The following is an 11,990-nucleotide window of genomic DNA, read 5'->3' as shown; positions in this document are numbered from 1 at the left end:
CTGGTCAAACGGAAACGTGCTCTTATTCTTGGGCTCTATCTGCGCGCCAGTTGGTACTAGCATGCTGGGAAAATCGCCGTGGTTCAGGCCAAGTGGCCACAGTGGAAAAGAGCAAAGGCATAGGTCTTGTTTGGTTCAACTTTTATCAACAGATTCCGCTGCCGTGCAGCAGAATCTGAACCAAAGGGCGAACCCAGCAGAGTCCGATTTCAGAAATCCGCTGCCAAAATCTGAACCAAAAGCGGAAGCAGCCCAGGACATGCTTTCCAAAATCTGATTCCGCTACGGGCCAAAATCTGAAAAAGTTGTATCAGCTGGTTTGCTAAATGACCTACATATTTTTCACATCAGATTTTTCACATCTGTTTTTCCACAACAGATTTTTCACATCTGCTTCTAGAAATCCACAGCCGAACCAAACAGGGCCATAGCCTAGCCTAGTCAAGTGAGGCCAAAAGCCGAGAGGAGGATCCGGGAGCAAATACCACATATTCGGGGGAGCAAAACTGTTAGACACCTGCAACCATCCATGATCCATCTACCACTCTGCTCCCCTCCTCTCCTTCTTATCTGCTACAGCAATTATATATTTCCCCCGAGGCAATTTCGGCGTGCTTTACTTACCAGCGGCCTGTTTTTCCCTCCCCCTGACACAAAAAGGCCAAATCTTTTTTTGTTAATTAGGAAAAAGAAAGAGCGCGTGTGAACTGGCGAGGGTGGGAAAAAGGGGGATATATTGGAGGCTGTAGGCAGGAAATTATGGGAGCTGGGTAGGAGTAGCTGGAAAATTCTGTGAATTCGTCCTTCTCTCCCTCTTGTGATCTTCTCCGTTTGTAGCGCTGGAGTGAGCTCGTGATGTCTCCATTTTAGGACGGAGGAGTGTGCAAGTGTGCTTCTTCCTCTTATTATTATCATTTCTTTTCTGTTTGCACCCCAGATGTTTCCTTTTGCTGCAACTGTTGAGCTCCAAATCTGCCGTGGTTCATTTCGTCTTTGAATCCGGAGGGAGAAGGGGATCTGCCATTTCTGTGCTCGGTTCACCAAATTCTTGCTCGAGCTTGCTCTTTCTCTTGAGATTTTACCGTTCCCTTTTCAGTTTCTTGGAGGTAATTTCTTCTGCTGTAAAACTCTGGTTTGCCGCAAGAAGGATCTCGTGTTTAACCAGCGATGGGTTTATGGGTTTTCGCAGCTTCCTAAATCCTAATCCCTAGTCCTAACCTCGCTTGAGCGCTCGTGAGCTTAGTTAGCGGTGTGAAAATCGCAGCGTGGAGTGTTTTCGTGCAAGAATCGGTTGCTGCTGCTGCTAGCCATGGAGGTGAGGTCCGAGCAAGGGCTAATGGCGGGAAGGGATCTGTTCGGCTTGCCCAAGAGCCAGCCGGCGCCGGCGTCGGCCGCGCCAGCAGCGCCGCCGTCCTCCGCAGCCATGCAGAGCATGCGCATGGCGTACACCGCGGACGGCACGCCCGTGTTTGCCCCGGTGAGCTCTGCGGTCGCGCCGCCTGGTTACCAACCGGCAGGGTCTGCAGCACCAGCACATGGCTCTAGCATGTCCGCTGCTCGGGCCCCCGGAGGAAATGGCGTCGCGGCGCCGCCGGGCATGGGTGAACCGTCGGCGAAGAAGAAGCGCGGGCGGCCAAGGAAGTACGGGCCCGACGCGGCCATGTCTCTGGCGCTGGTGACCGTGCCGACGGCCGCAGGCTCGCCAGCTGTGACACAGGGTGCTTCTGGGCGGCCCTTCTCACCCACGCTGCCGGGAAACTTCGTGCCGTCGGCGTCGCCGGATGGAGGGAAGAAACGCGGCCGGCCCAAGGGATCTACCAACAAGCCCCGCGTGGATGGTGCTGGTAACATCTCGATTCCCTACTAATAATTCTGTGCTGAACACTATTTGCATTTTCAAGATTTTAGGTCCAAGAATAGTGATAACTGAAGCTCATCATTTGTGTGTGTATGGATTTATGGTAGAATATCAGTACAGGGTTCTCTTTGAACTGGGTTAATTGTGCTATTTGTCTCTGGCCAGAGGCTAAATGAGATATATTGCACACTCTACACTTGTCAGAATTAAAGGGTGAACTGCTAGGAAAATTTAGCAATCTAGCACTCCCTTGTTGTTTTCCTTTGATTGATTCAAAATTGAAAATGTTGGTAAGGCAGGTTTACCTAAAGCATTTACAGCGATTCATGTGTTCATGCATTTCTGAGATATTTAATTCGATGCTGTTTTCTCCTTGAATTATGGACCATACAATTTTTTTTGTTTGAAGTGTCTTGTTTGCATATTTTTATTATATTAATGTGACACTGATGTTTGTTGACTTTGCCTCTGTTGAAGTTCTCCTTTGCATAGTTAGTCCTAAGTTTAAGCTATTTTGCAGGGCCGGCAGGAGTTGGATTCACACCTCATGTTCTTACAGTTCAAGCTGGAGAGGTATAACAATATTTGAACATTTGAACTTCCATGCTATACTCAATGATGTTTGAAGCATGAACTATTTTTAATCGGTTAAGCTTATCCCATTGCATTAAGATAATATGCTGCTGATGGTTATGTGCAATTTTTCTAGTTTACCCTCCCAATTCTGACCCTATATATCTCAATCAACCTTCATATTCGATATCCTAGAGCACAAATTCCAGTCTGCATTAAGCCAACGTTATTTTGGCCAGGGTTTCATGTTGTGCTTTAGAAGATTTATAATTTGATCATAATTTTTATTTATTTTACTTATTGATGCTTTGTGGGTTTGAGCCTCCATTTCGTTTTTTTTATGCTTTGATATATATATTTTACCTTGCTGCATAACTTGGGTGCTGCATCGCCTTCTTCTAGAAAGTGCTAAGCTGGCGAGTTCTGAAGGTATCAGCACAGCATTCCTCTAACTAACGAAGAATATATTGAACTCTATTTTTCAGGATGTATCGTCAAAGATTATGTCATTTTCTCAGAATGGGACTCGTGCAGTTTGTGTTCTCTCAGCAAATGGTTCCATATCAAATGTAACACTTCGTCAAACTGGTACATCAGGTGGAACTGTAACATATGAGGTTTGTACATTTAACCAGTTTGAAGTAATTCAATCTGAATTAGATACCAGGTTGTGGGCTGTTTGCAATAAAGCACGTAAGATGTCATCATGAGGCAACGAGCAGTGCAAATTCCTGCATAGTTGTGGGGTCAGGGTTCCTTTGATTCAAAGGATTTGCATAGGAATTTTGGAGGATTAGAATCCTTAGGAAATTTTCCTATATTGGTTGTTTGATTCATAGGATTGAATCCTATAGGATTTTTTCCTAAGGAATTTTTCCTAAGGAATTTTTTGTACTACTTCCCATAGGATTTCTAGCATCCAGTCAAACCTCTTTGAAAGAATCCTTCGTTTTTCCTATGATGCAATCAAACAACCTAAAATCCTATAGGATTGAGATGAGCATGACATTTCAATCCTATGTTTTTCCTATTCCCATGTTTTTACAATCCTGCGAATCAAAGAGGCCCAGTGTCCATGTACAATGTACAACATGTCACTCACCAATGCACAGGCCTCCTTTGGTTTGGAGGAATTTCATAGGAATTCTAGAGGATAGGATTCTTATAGGATTTTTTTCCTTTAGAGCCCTTTGGTTCATAGGAATAGATTCCTATTCCTACATAGGATTGGTTCCTATCCTCCACATTTCATAGGAAAATAAAAATGAGCCTAGACTCAATGGAAAAATTCCTTTGGTGTCAACCAAACGACATCTCGTTTCCTATTCCTACTCATAGGATTTGAGATACATGACATCTCATTTCCTACAAAATTCCTATTCCTATGATAATCCTATCCTATGGACCAAAAGAGGCCTGATTATTTTTTGTTTCCTCCACAGGGCCGATTTGAGATACTGTCACTCTCTGGGTCGATCTTTGTAACGGACAACGGAGGCCAGCGTACCCGAACAGGGGGGCTCAGCGTTTCGCTGGCTGGTCCTGACGGTCGTCTCTTGGGTGGAGGGGTCGCAGGACTTCTCATAGCAGCTTCTCCAATCCAGGTATTGTTTTCTACCCCGCAATTTTTCATGTGCTAACAAAAGAAAAGTGTCAATGACATGAGATGTTCTAACTCTGTGCATGTTTTCTCCTTGCTGGATTTCAGCAAATGAGAGTCATATCATTTACCAGGATTACTCTTGTTGTATGCAGATAGTAGTGGGAAGCTTCAATGCTTGTGGGAAAAAAGAGCCAAAGCCGCAGGCTCCTTCTGAGCCCGTACCACTGAAGGTCGTTCCGAGCACTGGGATGGCGGCCAACAGCCCCCCTTCAAGAGGCACATTGAGCGAATCGTCCGGTGGTACCGCAAGCCCGAGACATCAAGGCTACGCCTCCAACAACAATAACCAGCCGCCGATCTTGTCCAGCATGCCCTGGAAATGAACTCAGCATCCTTGACCGAATTCGGACATCGATAGACTGTCGGTGAACTGCCTCCCTGGCAGGAAGTAGAAATGTCATTCTGTCTAACTAGCTCCCATTTAGTCGTATAAATCAGAAGTTTAATTAGGGAGCAATGTAGCTGGTATGAGTGGTAACTGCAGCTGCTGTGTAGGTCGTCTCAGCTTGAATTTCTGTGCCAGTTAGTTGTTTATTGTTGTCTTGAGATGATGTATTTAGGTATGATCTTGTGACCCTATGAGGCGCCACGAAATAATTATGTTTTTATGTTCAATCAATTCATGTAAATTTCATGTATGTCCTGCAAAAATTATCTTCTTACTTGATCTGTTCAATGCCCCAACAGCGATACAAGAATTTGACACGCAAGATAAAACTAGTGTCAAAACATAAGGTTGCAAGCATTATCAACACAGCAACTGGCGATGCTCTGGAGCAAACGTTCTTGACCGCAGTATGCTAACCATTGGCTTCGGTGGTCACTATATTGCAACTCCAGTTAGTTAAAGCTTCGAGCAACTCTAGCAGAATCGCTGAAATCTCGTATCCATATTCGCTGAAAGGGCGATCGCCAAAATTTATGGAGGCTAAAACAGGTGACTGCAACTCAGATTCGCTGTAACATGGGGATGCATATTACTGTTTGGGACCCACCTGTCATTGGGAGAGACAAATTCACCTCCAAAACTCCCAACGTCTCTCTCTGCTCAAGTTCACCCCGATTCCTCTCTCCCACTCCCCGGTCTCGATTGTGGTGGCCGCCCACTGCTCCATCCCCTACCCGTCGACTCCTTCCTCCCGCTCGGGCTGTACTGCTGACGCAGCGAGGCGCAACTCCACGAGGCCAACAATGGCGGGGACATCGAGCTCGCTAACTGCAGCAAAATGAAGGGGAGCGCGTAGGCAACGTCAGAGACAGGGCCACGAGGTTGAGCAGCAATGCGGGATGGGTAGCAGCAATGGAATTGCGCGTGCAGCGTCAAGGCGGGCTCAAGCCGGAGGTGGAACTTCCCTCCCGCCAGAAATCCTATGGATGAAGAACACCCTGCAAAATCTCCCCCTGCCTCCAAATACACAGGCTGGAGGGGACAATATGAAGCGCCTTCCGAATTTTTTGTTGAATAGCGATCCATCTAGCAAGAATCTGCTCGAGCAGTTTTCTTTTTTACCTCTCTAGCCTCTGTATGACGGTTATTATGGAGGAAAATGGTATACAGCCATTCGGCTAGAGTTGGTCGGCCAACCAAGGTAATTTTGAAAGATTATACTATTCCAACAAGAATAATCTTGATTGAATTTGATTCTCAGTCCTTGGACGTTACACTCTTCTACATAACAAGTGTCCGGATTTCCTGGTAAATATGAGGTCTGCACTATATCATCGAGCGTTCAAAGCCATGATCTCATGCATGGGAGTGATCAGAAACATCAGCGCGAGCTACCGAAGGAGGGGTAAGCTCTCCACTCGTGCTGACCTGACGTCAACGCCGTTACAACATGATCTTCCTAGCTGTGAACCAATAGAATAGGAATGAGATATATGTCAAAGAACGAAACACGAGGTGAGTTAGAAAAGCAAGAGCTGAGCCAACCTAAGGCACACTATTGTTGTTTTGTCAAGAAGATCCTGTTGACAACATCTAAAGGGAGGGCGTAGGCAGGATCCATAGGCTTCACTCCAGGATACTCCATCAATGAGAGCCCTGTTTTTGCAAGAGGCTAACTAATTCAGCAAGGAGTTTATGACTTTGAATCATTCGAATAGCATACTGCAAGATCCCTGTGGTTAACTACTATACTAAGGGAGGAAGTAATATAAATACCTGCAACTCCAAAGTACGTGTGGTAGATATCGACCGCATTATCTGGTCTATCTGAAATTCCACCATTTTCCTTGTCCTGCCAATGTAAAAAGTTATGACAATATATATGGTAAATGGAGAAAATTGATCTTTTAGATGATGGGAGTTAGAAGTTGGACACATAATTATCAGAATTTCAGAGCAAGAATCATGAGCAGTTACCTGACAGTTCAATATGAACTTTGCAAGTTTTTCCTTGTCAATCCAGTGCACTCTATCAATAATTATCAAGCTTGATAACACCCACCATGAGTAGCACACCTATTGCGAGCAGTTCAATTAAATCTATGGTACAGTGAGAAATGCAAAAGGTGCACAATCTGAGAAAGCAGTCAATCTCACATCAGCAAGTTTCTCAGGACGCCCATTGAGCCCTCCATCTCTACACTGGCGCTCACAAAGCCACCATCCAAGGAGATCTCTATCAATGTGATGCAAAGAGCCGGTGATTGCGAGAGCACCAACACAACAGAATACTGCACGGAATGGATACATGTTTTCAGGTTATCTGTCCGCTATAAAGTGACAACTTGGAGAGAAATAAAAAGATAAAGGAAATAATCTTGTGAAAATGCAAATTTCATGTCATCATAGGAGTGCCACAATAATAATCATAGCAAATTGATTGGATAAATAGTAAATATCTTGCATTTTCCTGAAGGAAATGCTTTTTTATGTTTGTACAACCAACAATGTAGTCAAGAATAATCAATTATATCCCTCTTCTTCTTCCGGAATACAGATAGAAATACAAATAGACGATCTGACATAAATCTGATAAGGCATCATACTAGAACACTTGGAATCGATGGACTTTCAGTAGGATCTATTTTATTGACAAAATTACAGTTCTACTCAGGTACAATAGCAGTATGATTTGAGAGTAAAATGAAGATAATACATACTCTGCCCAGCATGAGACTCCCCTCCTGGCATCGCTCCAAACCCGCCGTCCAAGTTCTTACAGCTAACAATATATTCTACAGCCTTGTCCACATTAATTTTGTGCAGACGATGCAGTAATGACAAGGTGCATATGGAAATATAAGAGAACCTACAGGACATATATTACATTCATATTAGTAGCTCATACAGATGCTGCATTCAAATAAAACACATGGGAACTCAAAAAGAACAGTTACAGTTTTTACCTAGTATCAACTTCACCCCAAATATCACCAGAAAATGATCCATCCTCATTCTGAAGTCCAGTAATATCTGAAACAATTTAGATAGGAAAAGAATAGTGCCAGATTTCAAGCTCAGGGTGAGGCTACTTCAATTCATCCAGAAAACTATTTGCAGAAGCTTACAATGTTATCACTACTTCCCCATTTCATGATACAATTTAAGTCAAGCCGCAAGGCAATCAAATACCTAGAACTGGCTAATGCAGCAGATTAGTGTTCGAATACTGTGTCACAGCCACACAATATCGATCATCTATCAAGTACTATCTCATATGGTATTGTATTCTGGATGCAGCAGTAGACTAAAATTTTGACATGCTGCACTTAGTGTGGAAATTAGTGGATCATGGCTAGATGCTAAGCTGTGTGTTAACATAACTCCATAAAGCCATCCACATTTCAAGATGCAATGTTTTCTCATACACCATAAGGAAAGGTAATGTAAATGCAACACAATGTTTCAGCTTTCTTACTAGCAGTTCAGGGAAATGAAGCAGCCCCAAAACAAGATGAGATTGACTACAACCATTAGGACGTCGCTAACCTAACATTCACAAAACTACTACAGCAGGAGCAGCATGAAGCTCACTGAAGATCTGGAGAAGGATACAATCAGCAATTTTGTCTGCATCAAGAACATCGAGCCGATCGAAGAGGCAGAGGACCTGCACGGCGCTGAGCGTGTAGAGGACATGCGGGTCGTGCCCCACGTTCCCCCCGAACCCACCTGCACAGCCACATCCCAAGAAGACACACAAGTGAATCATTCAAGAACCGAGGATCCGAATCGACAAAACCAAGGCTTCCCCCTGCAGCCAAAGTACCAGATTCCGGGTGGTAGCACGACATGATCCAGTCGACGACCTCGGCGGCGTCCACGGCGTGAAGCTTGTGGAGGAGGTCGAGCGTGGTGAGGCCCCAGTAGGCCCCGCTGGCCCGGAGGTGCTCCATCACCAGCCACTCGAACGAGTCCTTCTTCTGCGGCAAACGGCGAGGAGGACGGTTGAGTTGTCGCCGGAGACGGTTCGCATCCGAGAGGGGGTATGCGTTGGGTGGGTGGTTGCTTACCTTCTCCGCGGTGACGATGTAGCGGACGTGCTTCTCCGCGGCCAGCTCCCCCTCTTCACCCATGGCTTCCTCCTCCTAGCTTCGCTTGGTTAGCGATGCTCCGTCGACGACTGATGTGCTCTTCTCCGCCGCGAGCGTGTTGGGATCAGGGGAATCAGGGAGGCCGAGCCGATGGGTTACTGGGCTAGCCGGGCCTGTGGTATGGATTGTTCGCCGAGATGGGCCTCGTGGATCCATGAGCATTTGGAAGCCCGCACCAAGCCTAACCAGGCCCACGGAGAAAGAAAACGGGATGTTTGCTTGGTGGAAACCACTAATTGCAAAGGTCACTGCAACCTCCTCACGTTGTGGCATATGCGCCACTTGTCGCAACATGAGAGTTTCCTTTTTTCCATAGATCAGTTTATTTCTTTGCGGGAACATAAATCAGTTTATTCAAAACGTTTTATCTTTTAAACCGATGCGTTCAAATCTTGAATCATTTTCACCGTTGGATTCCTCACGTCAAGATCTTCAAATAGATCCCATGTTGATAAGTTTTGATAAAAAAATCATGAAAAAACCAGAAGAAAAAACCGAACCAAAAACATGTTTTTTTCGAAAGAGGTACGTCCCTGCCTCTCGCGAAGCAAATCCTTGCCTCCACTAGAAACAGATATGTACATCCCGCGAAAAAAAGAAAATATGTTTTTTCCCATTTCGGAGAGGCATGATCGTGACTCTCGTGAAAAAATGCGGGTTTTTTCCGATTCCGAGAGCCACGGTCGTGCCTCTCGCGGAAGCAAATCTATGCCTCTCATGAAAGTAAAAAAAGAAAACACTTATTTTCCATTTCCGAGAGGCACGACCATGCCTCTCGTGGAAGGAAATCTGTGTCTCTCGCGGAAACAAAAAGAAAGAAAACGCGTTTTTTTGCACATTTTTTTTGAAAACAGTTTTTTGTCCAAAAGCTAAGAAACACCAGTGGAAAACTAAAAGGCCAAAAAAACTGGAAAAATCATCTAAAAGCCGAAAATGCGTGTAGATAAAAAAAATCAAAGGGAGCGTCCAGAGCACGACACGTGACGGCGGCTGAGAGCGTTGTCGCTGTCAAAACCGGCAGATCTCGGGTAGGGGGTCCCAAACTGTGCATCTAAAGATCGATGGTAACAGGAGACAAGGGACACAATGTTTACCCAGGTTCAGGCCCTCTTCATGGAGGTAATACCCTACGTCCTGCTTGATTGACTTTAATGAGTATAGGGGTTACAAGAGTTGATCTATCACGAGATTGTAATGGCTAAACCCTAATTGTCTAGCACGTATGATTATGATTGTGATCTGGCCTCTACGGACTAAACCCTCCGGTTTATATAGACACTGGAGGGAGTTAGGGTTGTACAGAGTCGGTTTACAGAGAAAGGAATATCCATATCCGCACACTAAGCTTGCCTTCTACGCCAAGGAGAGTCCCATCCGGACACGAGGGAAGGCCTTCTATCTTGTATCTTCACGGCCCATCTGTCCGGCCCACATCACGTAGCCCGGACACCCGAGGACCCCATAATCTAGGACTCCCTCAGTAGCCCCTAAACCAGTATTCAATGATGATGTGTCCGGCTCGCAGATTGTCTTCGTCATGCAAGGCGGGTTCCTCCTCCGAATTCTTCAAAGCAATTGATCGTCAGTACTATATCCGGCTATGTACAACAGTCATATCTCTGAATTAAAATACAGATAAGTTCTATCCTCCGAATATTTCACTGGTAAGATGTTACGTCCTGCCATTTTATTATTTCAAACCATTTTTCGGCCTCCCGTTTCGTGTTTCAAGACGCAACCACCGACGACACGTCTTGTCAAAGCAAAGATCGTGCCCCCTTATGATGGGATCCTTATCAATACGAGTATGGGAAACCCAACTGTGCCATCTCGCAGGACCCCTCGAAAATAGGCGAGCTTTAAGGCTCGTGGGGGACGCATGGTATTCACTGTCTTTATAAGGAGATAAGGTTCCCCCCTTTTTACCCCACACCTTTCCCTTCCTTAGTCCATCCGCCCTCAAGCTCCAGCGCTCAAGCTTCGATCCACTCTGTTCCCAGAAAGTACTCCAACCATGTCCGGACCCGGAGCGCAGGGCAAGTGGATGGCCTCCTCCGTCACGAAGGCAAACATCAAGGAACTTCGGGAAGCGGGGTATCTGGCCAAAGAGATCGCCCACCGACTCCCGGCCAAAAAACAGGTCATCCCCACTCCAAAGCCCGGCGAGAGGGTAGTATTCATCCTCCATTTTCTTCGTAGACTAGGGTTTCCCCTTCATCCTTTCGTCCGCGACCTCATGTTTTACTACGGGCTAAATTTCCATGATCTAGCCCCAAATTCCCTTCTCAACATTTTGGTGTTTATCGTCGTATGTGAGGCATCCCTCCGCATTTCCCCCCACTTCGGCCAATGGCTTAAGGTTTTCAATGTGAAACTAAAAGTGGTGGACGGCCAACACGCGGATTGCAGTGGCGCTATGGTGAGCAAACTGCCCAACATCACTTGGCCCAAGGGCACCTTCGTGGAGACCGTGAAGGGATGGCAGTAGGGGTGGTTCTATGTCACAGAGCCCCGCGACTCCACATGGGCTGCTCCCACGGAGTTCAAGTCTGGGCCACCAATGCGGCTGACATCCTAGCTCAATAAGGGCCTGGACTGGGCGTCAACTGATGAGGTAACGATGCTGGAGAAGCGCATCAAGAGCATGGTAGATAAAAATACCAGCCTCGCCAGCATGATACAAGTGATGCTCTTCCGTCGGATACTCCCCTGTTAGGCGCGTCAAGAGCCCATGTGGGAGTTCAACCCGGCCGGTCCTCGGACCCTGTAGCGGTTCTTCGGCACAAAGCACGAAGACATGTGGAAGCTACTCTTCAAGAACCAGAAGTCATGGCCGAAGACAACCAAAGACCTTGGCTACAACAGCACCCATGCTGCGACCGTCTTAAGTTCTTTGGTAACATTACTTTGCGAGCCCAAGGAGCACACTAAACTCTCCATTTTATTTTGCAGGGCTAGACCAAGAATGCGGAACGGTTTCACTGTCCGGCTCCGCTGCCCGAAGACGAAGCTATTCCTCTGTTGACGAGGATGCTAGTCCCGGCGCCGTACCAAGCACCGAAAAAGAAGGCCAAGGAGAAGGGCAAGGAGGCCAAGAGTGGCCTCCGCTGTAAGGGTGCTTCGGACGTAGTGTCTGAGGACACCGGAACCCTCTCCTCCCCTGACGAAGAGGAAGAGGAGGAGGAAGAGAGCAACTCCCCCCCTAAGGGGAGAAGAAGAAAAGGGCAGCCTCCGCCGATCTAGAGGTGGAGGCGTCCAAGAAAGGGAGGATGTCCCTTACGGATGACTCCGAATCAGACGCCGACGAGTGGCGCCCCAGGCCGAAGCCCCTGGCCGGATCGTAAGTACTCAAAG

The 11,990-nt window shown here is 46.4% G+C and overlaps 2 protein-coding genes across 4 annotated transcripts; one reads left to right on the top strand and one right to left on the bottom strand.

The window, feature by feature from the left end:
* Positions 1 to 525: 525 nt before the first annotated feature.
* Positions 526 to 4,713, top strand: LOC123151279 (AT-hook motif nuclear-localized protein 10). Its single transcript, XM_044571015.1, has 5 exons — positions 526 to 1,844; positions 2,379 to 2,431; positions 2,917 to 3,048; positions 3,874 to 4,035; positions 4,187 to 4,713. The coding sequence occupies exons 1-5, from the start codon at positions 1,310 to 1,312 to the stop codon at positions 4,415 to 4,417; spliced, it is 1,113 nt and encodes a 370-aa protein (XP_044426950.1). The 5' UTR covers positions 526 to 1,309; the 3' UTR covers positions 4,418 to 4,713.
* Positions 4,714 to 5,684: 971 nt separating this feature from the next.
* On the bottom strand, positions 5,685 to 8,742 carry LOC123151282 (geranylgeranyl transferase type-2 subunit beta 1). 3 transcript variants are annotated; one of them, XM_044571017.1, is made up of 10 exons: positions 8,556 to 8,742; positions 8,312 to 8,465; positions 8,077 to 8,214; positions 7,449 to 7,515; positions 7,203 to 7,351; positions 6,640 to 6,773; positions 6,460 to 6,558; positions 6,259 to 6,334; positions 6,028 to 6,138; positions 5,685 to 5,945 (listed from the first exon to the last, which is right to left on the bottom strand). In XM_044571017.1, exons 1-9 carry the CDS (start codon positions 8,616 to 8,618, stop codon positions 6,038 to 6,040), a joined length of 981 nt encoding a protein of 326 aa, XP_044426952.1. In that variant the 5' UTR covers positions 8,619 to 8,742; the 3' UTR covers positions 5,685 to 5,945; positions 6,028 to 6,037. The 3 variants fall into 3 exon arrangements, with proteins under 3 accessions (XP_044426952.1, XP_044426953.1, XP_044426951.1); XM_044571018.1 differs by having other exon boundaries at positions 8,098 to 8,214; XM_044571016.1 differs by having other exon boundaries at positions 8,312 to 8,687.
* Between the last annotated feature and the right edge of the window lie 3,248 nt (positions 8,743 to 11,990).

This window comes from Triticum aestivum, chromosome 7A, assembly GCF_018294505.1.
Source record: "Triticum aestivum cultivar Chinese Spring chromosome 7A, IWGSC CS RefSeq v2.1, whole genome shotgun sequence".
Classification (NCBI taxonomy): domain Eukaryota; kingdom Viridiplantae; phylum Streptophyta; class Magnoliopsida; order Poales; family Poaceae; genus Triticum; species Triticum aestivum.
Note: the sequence above shows the minus strand (reverse complement) of the source record. Positions and strands in the feature narration are given on the sequence as shown.